The sequence below is a fragment of the Epinephelus moara genome, chromosome 10 (genome assembly GCF_006386435.1).
Source record: "Epinephelus moara isolate mb chromosome 10, YSFRI_EMoa_1.0, whole genome shotgun sequence".
Taxonomy (NCBI): Eukaryota; Metazoa; Chordata; class Actinopteri; order Perciformes; family Serranidae; genus Epinephelus; species Epinephelus moara.
Window position 1 is genome coordinate 42,192,868 of NC_065515.1, and position 23,182 is coordinate 42,216,049.

A 23,182-nucleotide genomic window follows, 5' to 3' on the forward strand; every position below is an offset into this window, starting at 1 on the left:
ACCAATAATAGGTAGCTTAGATTTTTTATTTTTTATTGGTATTTATTCTTTATCAGATATTTAAGTGAAAAATTTATAGAACAAAATTTAGATGGCACTATATTTATTTCTCCCAGTGCATTGGAACGTATCCCACTATATTGTCAGACAAACACGTTAGAATGAAATGTACTGCTTACACTAAGAAAAACCTTCACTAAGCCTCATTCTTTCTTGCAGTATGTCTAACATCTCAGTGTATATACTGCTATTTCTGGGTGGAAACACAATATCCAACTGGGCAAAGTCCCCTAAAGGGCAGTGCTTTACGTCTACACCAGGGTTTGTGTTTATAATGTATATATAGCTTGTGTCCGCCTGCCTTTAAAACAAGATTATAACCAATCCAAAGTTCTTCAGGTTAGTCATGGTGCAATCATGCCAGGCATGCTTGAAGCATTTAATTTAATCTCTGGCGTGTTTTCTCTTGAGAAGTAGATTGTTTGGCCAGGTGGAAACAACACTATTTGAACTCAAGTAACCTGTCATTATCACAGTTGAGTGTTGTAGTTAATGAAATGCAGGAAAGGCAGCTCTTCCATGAGAACAAAAGAATCTGCTGAACTAAACTGTGTTGAGTTTCCTCTGCACCAAGATCTCACATGGTCACACACTACTGAGGTGCACATACTGCATGCATACTTAAATATACATGAAGATCCCACGTCAATTCCCCAGTGACTTGTGAATTTTACCTTTGGTGGAGTTGCTCCAGCGGTTGCCCTCCGAGTAGTGAGACAGCGTGAGCAGGTTGACACAGGAAGCTCCGGCCCCTGAGCCGAACACAGTGATACGTAACGGGTCGCCGCCAAAGGCTGCAATGTTCTCACTGGTCCAACGCAAAGCCTGGATCTGGTCCAGCAAGCCATAATTCCCCTTGGCTGCCTGGTCACCTGTACTCAGGAACCCTGCATGAGAGGACAAAGAACAGAGGAATTTTTTGTGTTATCCTTCTTTTTCATTATTAGTAGAGACTTAAGCAGAAGTGTTCAGGAGCAAGAATTTTTCCTTCACCCACCAACAATTGATATGCATGTATAAAAAATGACTTTTAATAAAAGACATAGTCCCTCTTAAAAAAAAAATTAAAAAAAATTGGTATTTGGTTTCCTAATAGGATTGGTTTTTCATAACTGAAAGCAAGATAGGTTGTAATGGTGTAAACAAAAACTTCTCAAATAAACAAATATTTGCAGGGAAATTTGAGAATATCTTTTTTTTGAGAATTTTGAGAAATAAGAAATACATCTCTTTGTTCTGTAACAAGTCCTTTACAAATTGACATAGAAAAATACAATTACAAAGTATAATACTGCCACTCATGATTATTTTCATTGTTTATTAATCTGTTGATTATTTCCTTGATTAATCAATTAGTTATTTGGTGTAAAAATGTCAAAAAGTGGTTAAAGAAGCTTGATTGAGAGAATTTTTTTTCTGAAAAAACAAAACAAAAACATAAGCTAATTGATTTTCAAATTCGTTTGTGATTAATTCAATAGTTGACAACTAATAGATTGTTCGTCACAGCTCTAGATAAAATATGCAAGTACAAAAGAACTGCCATTAAAAGCACACTCCTTAAACCAAACGAACAACAATAAACAACAAGGTATTACAAATTAGCCTTTGTGAAAAAAAGAGCTGATGAGTGACAGGAGAACAGGAAAAATAAGGGGAGTTAGATTGCAAAGAGAAAGCATTTGTTTTTACTCACTAAACGTTAGTGTCCTCTCTGCCTTCACATTTTAGTTGACTGAATTTGAGAAGACAAATTGAGGCAATTTTGTAATGATTGAACTTGTCCCCTTAAATTCAGACAACAAAAATTTGAAGGCAGCCAGGACACTAACATTTATTGAGTAAAAAAAACAATACTTTCTTTTTACAGTGTAATATATGCAGTCATCACAATGCCAGCTTGGATAGATAGAGAGCGGAAAGTCATTTGAAGAACTTATATTTTTCTCATATGGAGAATATTTTACGTTAATAGGTTTGCAGTGAATTATCCCTCATAAAAGAAAAAAAATAGACCACCAGGGACACAACCATGTTTTTCCCACTTATTTTCTTTTTGATCTCCATGATTAAAATAAAATAAACAAAAATCTACTTTTGGACCACCCGAGCATAACAGCCAGTAGATAACAAGGCATATTTCTCCTCTTGTACAAGGAAAACCAACAAGCCTGGCTGTTTGATAATTTGCTGCAATAAAACAAGAGTTATTGCCCCGTAGAGCCACTTAAAGTGTGGATACGCTAAATATAACACAGACAGACTCATTTTGGAGGGAGACATATCTAAATCTATGATCCAGCCTCAAATAGAACTTACAGTAGGATGGTGATGAGATAAAGTCATGAGTCATGAAAATAGCTCTTTGTTTGTTCAGAGTCAAACAGATTTGTTTTCTCAAGGCAAAGAAATAAAGAACTGTAGGAATGTACTGTAGGAAATTAATAACTTCTATAATCCTCTCAGTTGGCCCTGACAAATCAGATGATGTAAGGTTTTTTCATATCTATTTTCAGAGCCAAAACCATATTTGCGTAAAAAAAAATAAAAATAAAGATTCTTCAAAAGATCAGTTTCAGTCTTTATTTTCCTAACTCCCAATCTAAGTATCTCCATGCATAATTACAATGCCTATGCTTATAAGATATGATGCATCATGATTTATTTTATCAACCTACATAAACCATTATGCATACTGTACAAATGGAACTCAGTTTTGACTTGAGGACTCATGTCTTGATAAAGGCGGAAATGTAAAATAACTGATGTCTTAACAAGTCACCAAAAGTACAACACAATCAGCGATGGGCCTATCAGGGGAGTGACTACAATAAAATTAAGGCCTTTCTAAAGAATTGTACAGAGTATTTCAGGCAAATGAAGGCTAACACTTTGTAATAACCATCATGAATAAATTGTTAATTGAGATTAATTAAACTCTATATCTCTTAATCTATATTTATAATTGTTAACAGTAACATAAATTATAGCATTACTAACAGTAAGTAACTATTATTAATTAGAATTTCATTGCATACAGTAAAACATCTATTAACTGATATTAAATTAACTGTAAATTCACCATTTTTTAATGGTTGTTATTACAAAGTGTTACCTTAACTGAAATAAATATAAAAACAAGACTTTAAGAAAAAAAAGAGAAAATGAAATGAAATGATACTGTGTACTCACAAAACTGCAATAATATACAGGAAATGTCTATAGTTGACTGTTAATCAATTGCCTTCACAAACTTTTGTGTTTGCATTGTAAAACCTTTTCTTAACGTAATAAATCTTGCCCCCGATACCCCCATATAATACTTATGATAATGGAAAAAAAAGTGAAACAAATAAAAACTCTACTAAAACCAAACCGTTTTAGACAATAAAATCTAAACTGAAATGAGCAAACCCAATCTGGAAACTAAGTGAAACTAAAATCAATAAAAATAAAAAATAAAAAAAGAGGAAATAACTAATGAAAAATGCTAATATAATAACGCAAAGCTGTGCCCACAGAACTACAGTCAATAAGGGTCAGAGCTGGACAGATGTTCATAAAGAATAGACTGGGTAATAATTTTACCCATGTGCCTTAAGTGTTATTTTTCAAAGAAGCCCGCCTAATCATGGGGGATTTGTTGAAACCCTAATCTGTTTGTGTTTCTCTCCCCAACATGATTCTTCTTCATGTGGCCAAGTTCCCAGCTCTGAGGAATCAACTTGGGGAGTACAATATCACCAATCACCTGTCAGACCAATGGCCCAAACCACAACAATAAGAGCCAAGTTGGTAATAAACATGGATAAACTGTAATGTAGTAATGCAACAAGTAATCAAAATACAAATATTACTTGTTTTAAATCTATGGTCTTCTATGAGGGCTGATATAATTATTAAGCATTACTATCATAGTCATTATACCCCATATTACCAGAGGAAACCAACCTGCTTCACAATAAAATCACTTCCCCTTTATCACAGCATCAGTCTAACTCCAGCCCTGGCTCCCCATCTGGTTTTCTCCTGTCTAATTCAACCTCTCAGGTACTCCTGGTCAATGTGGCAGTATAAAGATCCAGTACTACCAAGATATGAATGTTCTAATGAGACTAGGCACCTCAAGCATACCCACAGGGGAGCTCTGGTCTTTCAGAGCAATTTCATGTCCAACGCCGCTGCCCCCCCCCCCCCGCCACGACTGCCACCATCACCACCTCCCTCTCTCTCTGATTTCCATGCTAAAAGCTCCATTACCTGCTGCAGGCGTCCAGGGAGTCTCTTACATCCACCCACCAACCAGCCCCACCCATGAACCCCCCCCCACCATCCCTCCACCTCCCACGCTCACACATTTCCTCCCCTGTCCTCTTTCATGTTCTTATTCCCACAACTGTCCCATTCTGTGGCTAAATGGAGTGCTCATAAGCCAGTGTCTTTCTGCATTTCTGCAGGGATGCATTCAGGCCACATGTGTAGTATAGAGACACCTGCAGTAAAACAGATGCTCCTGTAGTAGCCTGCAGAAAGGAATGGCGTCATCACTGCTCTTTTACTAAATGTGCGAAGTACGGCAAGCCATCATGAGTGTATGCTCAACCCATTCTTCACAGATTTCTCATTAAAATCACAAAATCATATGCACTTTTATCACATGCTACACAAAGATATAGTTTAACATGGCTGTTTTGGGATGCATTTATTGAGCTGCAACCTCCAGGGCTGAAAAATGAAGCCAAAATGTAAGTGCAAAAAAACTGCAGTTCCTCTAACGGCCACTTGAGGCTGGTTTAAGAAGTAAGTCCCACAGACTCCCACGTTACATTGCCAAACATTAAAGAAATAAATGTGTACAGCCTAGTGCAAAAAATGTTTTGGGTCTCTATAGCTAATTTCAACATTCATGACAACTGTACAGGCAATACATTCTCACTCCGACCTTGTCACATATCAGCGTTTGGTCATTGACTTTCCACCTCAAGATATGATGTGCAGGGTATCTGGGGTGCATTGGTTGTTGACGTTCTGGGACACTGTGACACTGTGTCAGTGGCCGCCAGCGGCCGTTACAGAATAACACCAGCTGAACGTGAAAGGATGGCTCATTTTGTTGGTGTCGGACACCGGAAGTCACTGACTAAGTTGGTATGGGGAATGGATTTCTATATAACTCAACCTTTTACATTTTATCAAGGCTTACAGTTCGAGTTAAGTCAAGAGAGTAGCCACTTTGAGAGACAAGCTGTTTGCGAGGTGTCACCATTGTCACCACAATTTTAAGCTGTAATGCCACTTCACTGTTCTGTATGATAGGTGCAATCACAGAATGGGAGACAGAGCTGTTTCACCTTTAAGCCAGCATTGGAGGTAGTAACAGTGCCGAAACAATGTCTGTATAAAAGGGACAGCTGGCAGGACAGGATGATGGGCAGCAAGGGTAAACTGTTAAGCCCGTTTCACACAGAGCGCGCAAAGCGCAGACCTCCGCCGACGAACCCATTCATTGTGTATGTGCTACCGCGGCGCAACAGCACTATGCTCTGCCGCCGAGCTGAGCGGTGCGCAAGAGGGCGCCTGCCACAGCGTCTGCGTGCCGCCAGCCTGCGCTTGAATTGAACATTTTTTAATTTGACCGCAACGCGCTGTGACGACACCTCAGCGTGTCCAATAGCAGAGAATGTGGTGGAGTGTGCGGGGCGTCAGACCGGAAAAGGGTGCCAGACTGAAACCGGAATACTTTTCAGTCCCTTAGCAACTTGCGCCAAATATGTGCGCGATGTGCGCTTGCACGCCTTGCTCTCCGCTTGCTCTGCGCCCTACCCCGCGGTGGGCGCGGTGGAAATCTCGCTCTGTGTGAAAGCCGCTTTATTCCCCAGTTATTCCGAACTTCAGAAACAGCCACTAGATGGCAAGAAATTAAATTCTCAACGGAACAGTTACAACTTCATTAAAATGTGTGACATTTTAATGAAGTAATATGTGTGCAACCCACTGCGGGAGATTTAAAAAGTAGCTGTTAGCAGTTACTGGCTAACTCAAAGAAGAGCAGAGGCCAAAAATGTCTGCAAATTGGGAAAACAATGAGGTCCGGGAGCTCCTTACCCTCCAAGCAGAGGACGAGAGCAGTCACCATATAACAGGGATGGTGAATAATTGTTCACAAACCAATGGGTGATGTCATGATGGCACTGAATGCAATGTATAACTGCTGCAATATTTTTAACGGAAGGTAACAGATTTATTTGATAATGTGTAAAAAATTATGCCAAGTCTATATGAAGAACACACACATACAAATGTAGACGCAAATGCATTCTATCATGATGTCATCAGTTCACAAGTAGCATCCCGCTGCACATAATCACATAATCACACTCTCTCTCCCACACATGTGCTTTACACATACACACATGCAAACACGCATTCCTTCAAGTTTGTGTCGACCCCTCACAAACAAATACAGAACATCAGCATCCACGCAGTCTCACTGACACTCGCAGACAGGCACGTCCCTCGGCTGACTGCTTAATTGAGTTCATTCCTTTTCTATTCCCTTTCCACCGGCTTATTTATTTATTTGTGTGTTTCTTGATCAAAGCCTAATCGTGTGGAAGCAACGGCAGCCATCTACAAGAAAGATTTTAATTGATTCAATTTAGCTGCAGTGCAGGGATGGGCTGGCAATCACAAAGACTGAGGCAGGAAGAATGATTAGTTCGCCAACAGTGGTGGGGCAGCGGGGCAGGACTCACACACACACACACACACACAGATGCAGACATGTTGAGATACAAGAACTACAAATGTGCATACATGGATGCAGATGAAAACAAAGCCAAACCTAACATGGACTATTTGTGATTTATGTCCTTTATCTCTTATTTTAATTCCAGTCTAATCTTCAATCTAATCTTGATCTGAACACCCATAAACCATCAGATTAATGGGATACTGTACCAACAAAATGGCCACAGTTTGGAGGATTTCCTTTATCTTTTATATCCTTGCGAGGACATTTAGTTCTCATAAGGAGGCAAATGGACAAACGCAGAAGTAAGCACAGGAGCAGTGGCTGCAAGTTGGAATTGCTTAAACAAAAGAGAAGCTGCGGTTTTAAACTGATTTGCACTCAGTTACAGTTCATGGGTGCTGCTCTGTTAGCCTTGGTAATGCAGTATAGAAAAGATGATTTAGAGATTTGCTGACACTTGGTTCTAAACAGTGGGTAGATGTGGTAGTAAAGCTGCCCCGGATGATTAGATACTACCTACATGCATGGAGTCATCCGCCTACTGCTGAAACTCAGACTAACATCCCATTCATGTGAAGCACTTTCCCTCAACCTCTGATACACAGATGTGTCATTTCAAATGCCTTTGGGTTTTTGTTGGCGCTGACACCCTATACTTCCATCGTTTCATAGTTATAATTATCATAATAGGTGTCATCCCAGGCAGGTATCCAACAGTCCGGTATAATGAGACAAAAAAAGCTTATTAAAGCCAAGAAAGAGGGGGCCACATAACTTTTCTGACACTCCAAACACAGTATAGTTATGTGTAGAACTGAAAGACAACTGGAGCAGCTGCCTTCATCACCTTTCTCCATTACTGTTTTCCTATATAAGGGCTTGTGCCTCTTTAATGCACATACTTTGATACAAATTAATGTGCTTTCTTTTAAAACGCTATAATAAGTTGTTTTATAGAAATAAAATATTAATGCAGACACACTGTACATTTAATGTAAACTGATAGATCAACACATTCTCACTCGTAACTTGTAATATAGCAGCAAGCAGCGGTTCCAGGGTTCAAGCCAGCATGGACCTTTAAAACTTGAAAGCTGGGTAGGATCAAGACCTTTGACAGTTTACAACGCCTGCATTACCGACAGTGGGGCGTCGGTGGCTTAGTGGATAGAGCAGACGCCCCATGTACAAGGCTGTCGCTGCAGCGGCCCGGGTTCAACTCCAGCCTGTGGCCCTTTGCTGCATGTCTCTCTCCCTCTCTCTCTCCCCCTTTCACGCTTGACTGTCCTATTCATTAAAGGCAAAATGCCCCCAAAAATGTGTTTAAAAAAAAAAAAAAAAAAAAAAGATTACCAACAGGTTTTTTCATTTACAGGACCATCGAACAGATGCTCATTCATTAATGTGCAAATCTCTACCGGGCCACGCTCTTCTTTGGAAACACTGTTGTTTCCTGCTGGTCAGTTGCTGAAACATGTTGGGGCAATGCTTTCAGGGCTTACTTAAAAATCCACAGAGTCTGGTGATGTTTGAACCAACTGTCACTGATTTATGGTCAAATTATGGGAATGACCATTGCATTTGCTCGGAACTGGTGGCACCTCCCATTGACCGATTTCAAAATTATTTTACAGACGTGGTTTAACGTTAGAATAAAACAAATCCTGCAAGTTTTGTGATGAGTGGACAAACAATGTCTGATTCTTAGTCTGATTTGTGTTATGCCATGACTTTTTTTTTTAATCTTAATTTGTGGAAACCCCTAGTGGTTGATTTGACTTTGACACTTTCAGGATATCTTGCTAGTTGTATGTAGACAATTCCTGCAAGTTTTGTGAACACTAGCTCAGCGGTTATGGAGTTAGATCTATTTAAGAGCTGGTCATGGTCCATATCACCAAAAGGTCATTGGTCAATATCATCAAAATGCAATATCGACAAGCGTTTGAAAGGTTTGGGTAAGGTTTGTCCAATAATGACCCACAAAATTTGGTAGAAATCAGACATACAGTTTAGTAGGAAATGTTAAAAATGTGTAAAAACTCCAAAAGGGCAGAAAATTTCTGAGGCTTGCACTCAGAGAGCTGCTCTCTTGAGTCAAATTTCAGGTCAATCAGACTTACGGCATCTTTTAAGGTGGAACGTTTAATCATGTTTGTCAATGCAGTTGGTGCAGTCGAGTCCATCAACACACCTTATATTTCAATATGACTGAATAAAAATATATTATAATTTTGAGAGCTACATATATTCTAATACTGGCGGAAAAAAAAAAAAAAAAGGTGTGGTGAAGAGCTCCGGCAGTACTACACCCCTGCTGATGCCTGAGAAGTCTCAAAATTTTATAAATATCCCTTTGAGAGAGACTCACAAACCAGCATGTTCTGTTAAGTTCTAAAAAGGGGTGCAGACGTTCCTCTGCATTACTGGTGAAGAGGAAATACAATGAAAGCTGGATGGAGCAGTGAGAGACAACAATACCACCTACATTTAAAAGTACTGTCTGCGGTAAGAACGCTGAACAGACCTAGGGTCTAGGTACTGTTGGGGTTACATTTGGTTCCAAAGGTACAAACCAAAAGTTTTGGTGGAAATGGGGCTATAGACCCTAAGAGATAGCCTGTAAGTGTCAACTCAGTACATACTGTCTTTTCAAAATAAATGTCTGTGTTCACAGGAAATGTACCTTTTCTGCTCATAGCATGCATACAGTCCTTTTTCAAAATAAACTTAAACCTGCGCAGATTCACTTCATTTAAGGTTAACTTCCTTAGGTTTAGACAACAAAACTACTTGGTTAGGTTAAAAAAAGATCATGGTTTGGGTCAAAATAAGCTGACCTGTTGTATTTACATCTTAAAAAATAAGCAGATTTGTTGAAGCATCTGAATGAGAAACTTATATGTGATAAAACTTCAACAAAGCAATTAAGATTTTATTGTCAATTTCATTTCCTCACCTCTTGTTTTATTTTATAAATTATCTACATTCTTCTCTCTGAATAGAAAAGAGAGAAAAAAATGCAGGATGGTTGGAAAAATGAATTTACAAAGTGCATAATATAAGATTTCAGCCCTTGCTATAACTTGTCTGGGAGAGAAATCTTTTCAACATGCCACGGAAAAAGAATAAATGATAAATGAAAAATAAATACTGTAATATATAATGATATAATAATAATAATAATAATATTGTAAATAAATAGAACTTTTTCTTAAAATCTAACAAAAATAAAAACAAACAGTGACTTTCTTGAGTTTCAAGTTTCATAGTATCGAGCTATGAACTATGAAATCTCTTAACATGCCACTTCAGTTTCCTCAGTGCTCCATGGCCTTCACAGCGAGCTTACAATGCCTGAGTCTTTGGCGATGTGCTGTAAATGTTGAGTTTTATCAGCCTTTCAGCTCCTATGAGGCCCGACACGCTCCATTTTCCTCCCCTGTGTGGGATAGATCATACATGTCTATGTCTAAGGTTTGGCTAAAAGCCACCGTCCATGATCACTGAGACTGCGATACGGCTGCTCTGCCTCTAAGCTCCCCAGGATGACAATATTAGGGTGAACCCTGATCCAGGAATCCAGCTTTTATCCCCACTATCTCTGTCGAACCAGAGAGAGAGAGCGCTAGACGGAGAGAAAGATGGGATTTCTTTTTTTCATACTTCTTTCTCTGCACACATCTATTTTTCACAGTCATGGTCTGTATACCATAATCCTCTCTCTGTTCTCTCTCTTTCACTATTTGTCCTTTTGACTCTTTATGTCGAGACAGACGGAATAAGAAATAACAGCAAAAGAATGAGGAAGGAGGGAAACATCATCAGTGAAGGAGGGAAACTGCAGCAGCAGATGTGGCTTATTACAGTCATTGAAACGGAAGTTTAAGTGGAGGATAAAGGGAAAGAGTTAGACAATGTCCCAAGATAAATAAGCACACAGAAAACAGGACAGCGAGGCTGGAAGAGACAAAGCAAGAAAAGGTAGAGGGAAATAGACAAATATATAGAAAGACTGACTGAAAAGAATATGGAGGCCGGCTGAATGATTTATGGAGATTTTTTTCTCTTTCAGTCCCTGTAGGCACATGTCCGATGTGGCCTTGTTGAACTATTTATGGATATAAATTCAAATCCAGTATGTTAAATATGATCATATAATGCTATAATATTTCCCCAACTTATCATGGGAGTTTGTGATGAAATTCCTTTCATGTATCCTCTGGAATTTTACCTTTTTTTTTTTTTTTTTTTTTTTTTTACAAAGAAAGTTTCTTGTTATAACATGAAAATATCTTGCAAAAACATAAACTGGAACTGAACATGAAAACGCCTTGTTATCACAAGTAGGTTTTCATGTTATTACCTGATACTGAGTTCTTTTTTTTTCTCTAACGTAGCAGCAATACACTTCTATTGGGGTCAGATGTCAAGCGTAATTTTATTTTTATTTCTAGGCATACACAAAATTAATCAATTAATTAATTAATTCAAACCTTTATTTAAGACTCTAGAAAATAATTGAGGAAGACCCTCATTTTCAATGATGCAAAGCATGAACAAACATACTAAAAACAAAGAAAACAAAGAACCATCATGCATACGAATTAAAAAAAATGAAATAATACAAAACAACAAACAACAAAAGCAATATATAATCGCTAAAAGTAGAAATACAAGATGATAAACCTCTTATGGTGTAGATGTATAGTTCAAGCATTTACACTCAATTAGAACAAGATCTGAAATAAGGCATTTAAACGGACACTCTGCTACCATTATGGCTAAGTTTAAGGTGTTTTGCAGAATATTCCATGTATAAGGTTTGCTGTAAGAGAATGACATTGTTTCTAGTTCAGCTCTGATTAAGGGACTTAAGGGATGAAATATAGGGTGGAAGCATCTGTGTCAAAGCTTCATAAATGAAGAAATACCAATGCTGTTCCCGCCTCATGGCTTATTCTCTCTGATAACGAGTTCATGATCTCAAATTACTTAAACCTACAATAACTGATTTTTTGTTTTGGAAACAAGTTACTTTTTATGGCCGGTATACACTGTGCTATTTTGGGCTGTCCCAGACGAAAGATAGCCATCGTGGGAGAAACGTGGCGATATCTTTGGTCGTTCTGACAGTGTCAGAAATTTAGGATGACTATCTCACAGTGTGACAGCTGCTATGACCTATGTCTACTAATCAACCGATAGAAATGCAGCACGAAATGACACATTGGTCACCGCGACACCGGCGCTAAACCCAAACAAATGATCGCTTGCCATGGAGGTAAAACGAACAAAAAGAAGTCTGTGGAACTCCCAGAAAGAGGAAAAAAAAACGCGAGAAAAAAAGACGCTGCATGGAAGGAAATTGCGGAAGAACTGCAACTTCCAGGTGAGCAAGCTACCTATGGTGGCGCAGATGGATGACGTACGCTGATGCGGTGCACGCTGATAATTTTGCATATTGACGTACGTCATAACCTGGGATTCAGTAGTAAACGGCCATCGTACAATCTGCATACATCAAACTTGACGTCGTACCAAAGTTTATTCGATCCACGTCTCACAGTGTGTCACGCAATGGTCTTATAAGATTGCTAAAATTGCACTGTTTATAGAGGGAATTACTTGATATGATGAACAACAGCTGCTTATTTACACTTCCAGCAGTTGTGGAGCAACATTCATTCATTTAAAGTCATGTTTGTTGATCTGTTCTGTACGACATCTACTGCACGTCTGTCCGTCCTGGAAGAGGGATCCCTCCTCAGTTGCTCTTCCTGAGGTTTCCACCATTTTTTTTTTTAAATTTTCCCCGTTAAAGGTTTTTTTGGGGAGTTTTTCCTTATCCGCTGTGAGGGTCCAAAGGACAGAGGAATTTTGTATGCTATAAAGCCCTCTGAGGAAAATTGTGATTTGTGATATTGGGCTTTATAAATAAAATTGATTGAATTGATGTTTTTGGCTTCCTGATGACTGTGAATCAAATATTCCTTTTTTAGCTCTGTTTTTAGTCTCCGCCAGCACCTGAGGGAAATAGTTGGTAGTTTCTGTCTGTCTGCTGTTAGCTGCTGAGCAGGTATTGTACAGTGGGATTTTTAGAGTTTTGTTGCTGAAAAACAATTGCCTGCTGTGGCCAAAAGTGACTCTATGAGAGCTGTGAGAATGAACCAAAACAATAAAGCTGCATCCTGAAAGCTAAACAATGAGCTAAAACTCACCCGCCCAGTAGTGCTGAGGAAAATAATGAACAACACATTAAAAAGACTGATCAGCTTTAAGGAGTTTCTAGTGGCACAATGACTGGATCACATGTGATGTGTAATATAAAAGACTATGCTCCCACCATAACCCCACTATCTACAGTACACTACTCTCACTGTTCCCTGCCCTGCAGTCGGTGGTTATCTGCTTAAAACAAATGGTGCAACAGCAGCTCCAAATATTTACTGTGCCTCAGCAGCGCTCCATCTATATCTGCTCCCTCCATGCAACAACCCCCGAAGACAACGGCACGCCGAGGGCAACCAGCTGGGGAATATGCTGATGAGGCACAAAGCATTTCTCACTGGAAATAATGAATACGGAGCTACAGGATATTCACTCATTCAACCTTTATTTAGACAGCACTGGGGACAAACGCAGAGCAAACTCTCATTTTCAGGTGTGCCCTGTTTGCACGGTGACAGTTAAAAAGTGGAGATCGAGTGTATAGTGTATTATCATAAAGAAATGTGATATTAATACATGTGTGTGTGTATATGTGTTGCCAGTCATATCTATCTATCTATCTATCTATCTATCTATCTATCTATCTATATGTGTGTGTGTACATATAGTATGTTTTTTTTTTTTTTTTTACAAGAATCAAGAACACTTAAGTGACATATTTCTACAAAAATGAAACAGAGCTGCACTTGCTGTGCTTGTAAAATAGTTGCATTGCCCACACGACAATCAATCATGTCACAATCACATTCTGCTTTTAACTCCTTGGTAAAACATTGCTTCATGTGTGCCTTGTGAGGAGGAGTAAGCAATGAAGTGGGGAAAAAAAAGAGAAATTGCTTGAGAGAAGTGCAGCAAAAATAGTCAAGTAAGTTCTTCATAAAGTTGATGTCACTGATTTTTCTGTCCACTTGGGTAGCAGAACAAGGTGAAAATACAACAGTGATAGTGATATTACCACTTTCTAAACCTGTTGTGAATAACATCTTAGCAAACATTTTCCTATTTACACATCCAGCAGACATGGAGCAGTTTAGAGTCCTCGTTCTGACCACTTGATAAAGGTAAGGCCAGTATTAATTTTTCTTTGCTCTTCTGCTTTGCTCTTTACCAACTCCTAATTAAAAACACGAGTCAGGGGCTATATTAAAATGAACTGCATCACAATAAGAGACTGTGAAAGTGTTTGTTAGTGTGATCACTCTCCTGATGGAAGGTTATGACAGACCCGAGTCATCACTGCTGCACTGTTGCATCTTTCAATTTTTCCAAATATCTTTGTCTTGTGATCACTTTATTTTTGGCATTATATTGTTGTTGTGTTGGATGGGAGATGTGAGCACTTCTGTAATGTGATCAACCACAAACGTTCTCCCTGCACCATCTAATATGTAGTATTTCCTTTACTCACTGTCATCCAGTGTTAAGAGCATTTTTTTCCAATGTCCTTGTCTGCCCACTATTTTTTTCCTCTGACCTCTTCTTAATTTTAAGGGGAAATCCTTAGAAAGCGTCATAATGTTAAGAAATGTCTTAGAATTTGTCACAAGCAGTAACTCTCTGTACTAGGGAACTTTGTGAATACAGCTACAGGCTCCTGAGCTGCTAAATGGTCCACTGTGTTCACCAGCTACTTGTTAATTTTGTCCAACTGCTGCTTGGCACTGCTCCATTGGTGTACAATGGGTTTATCCACAGGCACATCATCAGTAGAGGCACCCCCCAAAAAACTGGGGAAAAACTGGCAAATGTCTGATAAAAAGTTTGCCATATCAAATGAAATATATATCCCTTGTGGAAAAAAATAAGTTGTTGCAGGTTTAAATGGTTTTAAATACAACAGGAGAGGAAACATTAGTATTTGCCTCTGATCTAAGACAAAGTGACAAACTGTTTTTATATGGACAAAGGACATTTTGCAGTTCCCAGACTTCCTGGAAAAATGTGTTTAAAGAACACACACACAAACACACAACTAAAAACGTAAAATGTCTGAGTCATTTTATCTTTGTAATCCACAAACTAATGCAGTTACAAAGACAGCCAATGTGCGTATGTGTGTGCAAACGCTTGTGTCTGAATTTGCATTTGAAAGGCACTGCTTATCTTCAGTAAGTAAACCGACGCCACAGAAGTTAAACGTCCATAAATAATACAACCAGAGAAAGAGAGAGACATAAGGCCCCGGCACACACCTACAGAGAGTGGTAAATGTGTGTGTGTCAGTGTGTGTTTTGAGGGTATTTATTAAAGCTACTGTATCAGATCCTCATCTTTCAAACTCTGTCATTATAATCTTTGCAGCTTACAGTGGACAAAGAAATAAACTGGTGGCAGTGTACCGTGTGCTAATGAGGAACTCATCAGGAATAACACTACAGAAAATGTGAAGACAGAAAAAGATCAAACTCAAGCTAAATCAATGCTCTGTTAGTCACTCTGCACACCAGCTGCTTCAACACAAACACGCACAGCAGGTGCTGGTTAACATAGCATGTGACAGGCTGTAAGTCAGAGGTGTCTATTACTGTAAATATTTTATGGTAAACGCTGCACACACGCCCTTCCTCTCTGCAAGACACCGACTAATATTTCAAGCACCAATATGAAGCAACACCTTAGTGTTTAAACATGACTTTCTCTTCCTCCATCTATTCATCCATCCATTCATCCATCACTTTCCGTCTACGTTCATCTACCACCTCTGCTTCCTTGTCTATCAAATCTCCTCTCTGTTCCCTCCCTCCCTCCTCCTGGTGCAAATCAAATTATGCTGTCAACTTCAAAAATGAAATGAGCCACTGTTCATATTTCTTGTTCTGCACAAACACAAACATGTGTTAATTTGTGTCGCTGCCCTAACAGATTTGCCTGTTAGGACAAGCTGGTATAGATTACCTCCTTCTGCCGGGTTGAAGGCGGTGAGGGAGTGGGGAGGATTTCTCTGTGTGGGTGTGGATGTGATTAAACTGTTACTCAAGCCATTCCAGCTTTGTGGAGTGAATACATAATAGTCCATAATTAAGAAAATGTAAAAAATGATTAGGCCCTGACTGCCGCTTTATTACGAAGTGTTTCACTTCAGAATGCAATGACACTGAAATGTCAGTAAATAACAAACAGCAGACTGAATAAACAATCAAACGACTTGACAAATAATCAAATAACTGAATGAATCAATGAAAAATAGGGAGGCAGAATTATGTGCCTTGTTTAAAATGGGTTTTCACATAAAAGGTATTAAAGACGATTTTGGTATCTTTAGTTAATTCCCCCATTTATGACAACTGCATGGGGGATGAATTTTTATGTAACACACCTGTTTAAATTTTATTAAATCTTAAAGATATGCATGGTTAATGGCATGGCTCCAAATATCCAAGATGGTAGCTGCCAAAATGGGAGTCCACAAACCAATGGGTCTTACAGTGTCTAGTTCCATTATTTTTAAACAGTCTGTGGGTGTTACCAATTTATTCCTAATCTAATATCACAAATTGACCCTTCACTAAGCCCTGCCCCTTTGTGATGGTCCATCAAGCTGTTGGAGTGAACACTGAAGCCCTCTGTCACTAACTGGACTCCTTGAAGAAATATTATCTAGTTTTGGAAAAGCGATTTAAGAGAGGAGCAGACAGAGGGCTCGACAATATATGTTTGACAGATTAGACTGAGATTTCAAACTGAGTCAGCAGCAAAAACAGGGTAAAAAGATAAAAACAGAAGCTAAAGCCAAAGCCTACAGATCACATTGTACAGGTGGACCATCAATTTACCTGTGATCTTATTTATAAACATTGTGTAAGCACAAAACGAGGCCAGGAATAGGCAAATGCCACCTCCCATGCAAAAGTTGTGATCTATAAAGACAGATTTGATGGGAGAAACGACTGCATAAAAGTCTGTGGAGCACTGCCTATTAGGCGCTGTGTTGAGTTAGACTGCTAGGCTATGATTGGCCAGTCTGAAAAACATATTTTCTTAGCGCTCTCTGTGCCTGGTAACCACTACCAACAAAAAAAATTTGTAATGCAGGTTTTATAAAATGTGTTGTATCCAAGTCCAAACTGAGATAACCCTAATGACATCATCACAAGGTCATTTTTAGACAACTACTATATTCTTTGAAGACTTGATAAAGTTTCTCCAAAGCCATACAACTATTGTTGTGCGTGTAGTACTCCCCCAATGGAAAATACAGTTAAACAGTCTAATCTAGCAGCTTTGCCCATCTGTCAAGCCAAGAGAAGACTGATGATGATTATGTGTTTTGTATAATTACTTTGAGAGTTGGTGAAATTACAAAAGCCTCCTCTAGAGACACAATAAGATTGGGTCAAGCTGACATATGGCTCTCCAAACATGGGAGGTGTCAAGTATGGGTAATGCAGTCATAATTGCAGGTTGCATTGAAAAGTCTCATAATAATTATCACAACATAGAAGTGTAATTTTGTTAAAAAATAATGAAGAGCACTTTTAATGGACAATTATTTCCAGCAGTATTCAGGTTGGTTTTTACAATGTGCTGTGAGGAAAAGAAGCCAAGGGCAACCTGTTAGAGCACTAAAGAAACTTACAAAAACATTGCAAGTGTGATTTGGTATGTGTGAAAGAGGAAAATAAAAGTACAAAGTTGCAGTTTGACAAAGGAAGAAATGACAAGAAAATCCCATTGGGTACATTTTTATTTTTGTAATAATGGCTTCTAGTAAATAAAAAAAGTATAATAGAGAGACAAATGAGACAAAGCTAGAGGATGAGAAGAGGCAAGTGTGCTACTTCACTACAGGACAGGAGGGATGCTCACGTCCACAGGCAAAAGAAATATGCTGTGCGCGTGTGTGTACAAATGTGTGTTTGTTTTTGTGTGCGAGCATGTACTGAGTCCCGATGTGAATGGTTAAGCAGCTTCCTTTCTTAGCACAGGAATTAGCATTAGGGATTATTAGCATATAGGGAGGACTGCACCCCAGAGAGTGAGAGAAAACAGAGTGGCAAAAAAAACAAATGGAGAGAAAGCAAGGCATTTTAGTGAGACAGCAGAGAGAGAGGACGAGAAAGAACGACGAGTGTGAGAAGTCGATGACAATGTGAGAAAAGGAGTGTGGGAGGTGGCTTGGAGGGGGGGCTTTAGAGGCAGGAAAGAAGAGGGCACGCGGAATGGAAAGTGGCATTTCAGGAAAAAAAACATGTTCCCTGCATAGGAAGTGAAGTCAAAGATAGCTCTGACACGTTTAGTCCGGTAGATGGGTAATAAAATAAAGATGGAGGCACAAAGATGGACAGAGGCAGATAGAATGAAAGAATAATGCAGCCACTTTAAGATCAAAAGCTTTGGTGACGTTGGTGGAGAGAAGTCAGACAGAAACACTATGCTCTCATATTATTTGGTCAGGTACAATAACGTGTTAACATTTTAAAAATTATTTTAATTTTGTAATAAAACTACTGCAATATTTATATGGGACATGCTGAAATGTAGTGAAGCATAGCAGTTTGCTAACATTAGCCACCATAAGCTGCTGGTCATACCAGGTCCCATAAGGCTGTAACACAGGGTTGTAGTACATTTTTGCACTTATGCATGCATCACAGACATTTTCACCAGGATGAAGGACAATTATTTTAACAGTTAGCACACGAATCAAGCACCTTTTCATCGACCACCAACATCATGGATGCCATGAATGAAGCATTTTCATTGCCAGAGGCCTGTACTACAAAGCACTATTTGGAGTTAGCAGGGTAACTTCAGGGTTAACTCTGGGTTTTCAGTACTACGAAGCTGGTTCTCTTTTTACCGGGAAGAATCACTGGGGTAACTTATGCTGAACAGCTAACCTGCTCCGGAACATGTTATATTCAGAGTATCGAATCACAGCCTGTCCGAGCTCTGACCAATCAGATCACTGAAGAAAACAGTATCCATAATAGGGCATTAACGACTTTGATTTTTTTCAGGTCGACTTATCTGTCAAAAAAGTTGAAGTCGAGTTGACAAGTCATTTGATGACGTCATCACACTGACACGGCGGAGGAAAGTGAAGTATCTCCACACATGTGATGTGTGTCTGTCAAGGCCCGAACATCCTCGGCCGGAAAGTACGCGGAACGGACTCTGCGGAGGTCCGTGCGGACTCAAAGCAGACGTCCGCAAGCCCTGTGCGCGCAAAGCTCAGATTTTACGACCGCGCTTGCACCAGTGACTGCTCGGCATGTATTTTTCACATCGCGAGGATTTTTCACGGACATTTTGCCACAATGCCCTAATCCATAAGTATAATTTATGTTTGAGTCTTGGGTAAAAAAGTAGCCTAGATATTGTTATAGGTCAGTGGAATTAGTGATTGATTGATTGATTGATTGATTGATTGACTGATTGGCTAGTACTCATCTGGCTGACGTGTCAAGGTTGGAGATGGTTAGGGAAAGAGGTCATGGCTAGGGCTAGTACCAACCAATCACAGCACAGTAAAGTGCTTGCCAAGAAAAGCAAAGGGATCCATAATAATGCTTGCCAGGTACTTCAGGAAGGCAGGAATGAGCCTCCTGGAGCTCTTTAGAAAAGAATGATTTTCTCTTTGGCATGACAGCTATCTGTTAACTGGTGTCATAGGCAAGAGTCAAAGCCTGTGGCGCTTGAATATGACACATAGGCTATTGACAGCCTTGACAACGACACGTTAATTGATTTATGTATGATATTTATATTGAGTTGGTTAATAATGAGAGGGACGGAACATGATAAACTTACATGGAAGTGCAAAAACATGTATAATATTATAACTATAGACCATTTCAAACTTGACAACATAAACATTGTAAATGGGTTCTTTCATATTTCTAGTTGGAATGTTTTGCAGTGTATGTGAATGACATCAGCTGACAGTAATTAAACTTGGACCAAAACAGTCTGTTATTTTAAATGTAGTGGAAACCAAGACAATGTGGTCATGACTGTTGAAAACAGGGATATTTTAGTGTTTTTATAGATATTTGTTGGAACTCGGGATACCCAGCTTTAAACCAGGACAATCCCAGACAAACAGGACTGTTTGGTGGCTGTGCTGTTGCAGCTAAACCCCTCAGTGTACTGAACTGAGCAGCAGTCTTACTTGAATTTAAAAGACACATTTATTTCTGAATGATTTGGTCTGTTGACTACAGCTTGTATGTGTGTACTTTTAATTGAAATGCTATTACTTTTGAATAGTCTCTGCTTAGTATAATGCCAATAACACATCAATAAAATGGAAAATCCCACTGCAAAAGTGGTACACCTATTGAAAGCATGCAACATACACAAAACTATAATTACTGCCTCATGGCTGGATGTTGCAGTTACAGTTTACACCCATGTGTGTCCAGACTCATATGTAGCCATAACAGTAGACAATGCTTCAAATAGATGTTGCTGGATAGAAGCTACAAATACTAAAACGTGGATGCTTCACACACATCTTCCCCCAGGCAGCACAGAAGATCTATACAATTCGCAGTTTCTAAATGGGCACCCAAGATAAGGGTCACCAATGCAGTATCTGACCAAATGTCTCCCCTTTTGTTTTTGTGAGTGTTTTTGCAGAACATTATGATATCACAGTGAAGTTGACCTTTGACCTTTTGGAATTAAAAATTGTATTAATTTATTTTAGACATTTTTGTGACATTTTGTCATAATTACTGTATTGCTGTACACTGAGTTATTGAGTTATGGCCAAAAGTATGGTTTGCAAGGTCACAATGACCTTGACCTTTGACTGTCTAGTCTGTTCATTCTTGAGTCAAAGTGGAGGTTTGTGCCAAATTTTAAAAATTTGCATCAATCCATTCTTGAGATATCCCTTTCTTGAGAATGGGAGAAATGCAAGGTCACAGTGACCTTGACCTTTGACATTCAACCACCAACATCTAATCAGTTCATTGAACTGCAAAGAAATTTTAAAACTCTGAGTTTCAGCACAAAATGTTGTTTCAGAGTACTGGCAGCTCCTATCCTAATGCATTCTTATCAGCACTGGTTTTCAAACCCCATATAGGTCAGACTCTAACAGCATGTTGCTAAAATCTTGAGGCGAGGTGGCTTTCAGATATGCACCTCTTTTATAAGAGCAGCATAAGCCCTTTAGTGCTTTTACAGTGACGGCACTCAGATGGATTCAGAGCCATGGAGCTGTGCATCAGCAGCCAGCTCCTGTGCTCTGCCACAGCAGAGAGTAGACTGAACATGTTATTCATGTTATCTTATATGAGCTGAATGAGAAACTCCAGGGCAAGGTGGGAAAAAGGAGAGAAGAATAAGGGGGAAAAAAATGCTAGTGGGACTGAAATTGCCCTCTACCGTCTCTCTCTCCATCAGCCAAGACATGTCACCGCAATTCATTTGCATTAATTCAGTCTGAAGAAGAGCTGTTGAAAATCTTGGAGGAAATCTAGACCACGAGATGACAAAGAGGCACTGATACGCATTGAAAAGTATCAGTACATTAACTGAAGTGTTGTACTATGCACTTTATACATTTACCTCATTTTACTTTTTACTCCACTCCACTTATTTTTTGGCTCCAGTTACTTTGCAGATAAGATTTTAGGTTCAAAACACATCAGCACATTCATTGCAATCTTGATGATGCCACATTATGTAACACTATATAAATTTATAAAATTGGGTCCACCTTGATGAGCCACAACACTGACATGGTCCTTACATGTTCATGCATCAGTGAAAATATTTCAGTAACAAAATATATACAGCACAATAATGTAACACTCTAAAAATGACCCTTCTGCATGATGAGGACTTTTACTTTTCATACTTGAAGTACATTTTGATTATCTTTACAAAGGAAAATGAGTCATACTGCATGCAATAGTTTTATTCTGCTGTAGGCCCACCGCTTCTTTGTCTTAAAACGGCATTATTATTCATGTTTATTTATTTATTTTTTGTCCACTTGGGAGCAGCAGAGCAAGCTGAAACTCAACATCCTTCCACAGTTGCGTTGTGTTGTCTGACATTCGTATCTTGGTCCACCCCAACCCCAGCAAAAAAGTAGCTGCTTGTGGCTAACTTTGTCTGTCTGATGTTTGGTGCTGGCAGTCAGGCCTCCTTTCCACCAAGCAGTCCGGTTAAGTTCACTTCAGTTCAAAACACACTTGAACGCTTACTTTTGCGTTTAAATTGTGAAAAGTTGTGGATGATACCAATACAACTGTTCCTTACCGTCCTCATTTTTTGTTACCCCACCATTGAGATACCTAGCACACTGATCCTATTTCCAGCAAAAACGTTTGGTACAGTACAACTGTATGTAACCTGTACAGATATGTACCTAAACCATAGATCTGTTAGCCTTTCCACTACCGAGAGTCCTTTTAAATGTAAGAGGGGTTGTCGTTACTCACTGTTCTGTCCAGCTCTCACTCTATTTCCTCTTCATCGGTAATGCAGAGAAACGTCTGCACCTTGTTTATCGTCCGGGGAGGAAGGTTGGCACACCAACAATTTCAGAACAAAAAAGAACAGACTGAAGTGAGAGTCTCTCTTGATGGGATATTTAAAAATAGTGGGCTTGTGCATTCAGTCCTTGTCGAGCAAGAGCAGAGGTGTAGTGCTGCCAGAGCGCACTGGAAAGATGCAATATGCAGTTCATATAATACGGTTGAAAGTCATATACATTTTTAAGCACTTAAAGATCCAATCGTCACTAAAGCATGTGTCATTCAAGAGAGACAATAAAAAATTATAGCTGCTGTGCAGCGATGGGTCAGGTCCGGGCATTTTTAGGCAATTCTGAGCAACAAGCAGAAGAATTGGAAGACATTTAGGAATTCAGCAACACAATCTGCCTTTTGCATCAGCTGAGGCTTGAACTCACAACCTCTGAGACTAAGAATCAATTTCTATCTCACTGAGCTAATTAGTCAGTGACAATTCATGTGTAGCTTCACAAATTGACTAAGCCAGACGTGCAGGTTTAGCAGCCGTCCATGCATGGAAAAGCAGATTTCAAACCACTGTAAAAAATTCAGTTATCAACACAAAAATCTGAAAATACACATATTGCATCTAGACAGCATGGAGATGTTGATAATTTGTTTGTAACAATGATTGATTTGCTCCATAAGTGAAAAACTG

The 23,182-nt window shown here is 39.1% G+C and overlaps 1 protein-coding gene across 1 annotated transcript in view; it reads right to left on the minus strand.

Annotated features, from left to right (window-relative positions):
* nlgn1 (neuroligin 1) overlaps positions 1-23,182 on the minus strand; it is a 515,333-nt gene that overhangs the window by 15,777 nt on the left and 476,374 nt on the right. The window contains exon 6 of the mRNA XM_050054180.1: positions 762-947. Within this exon, the coding sequence (XP_049910137.1) occupies positions 762-947 (186 nt within the window). The remainder of the gene's footprint in view (positions 1-761; positions 948-23,182) is intronic.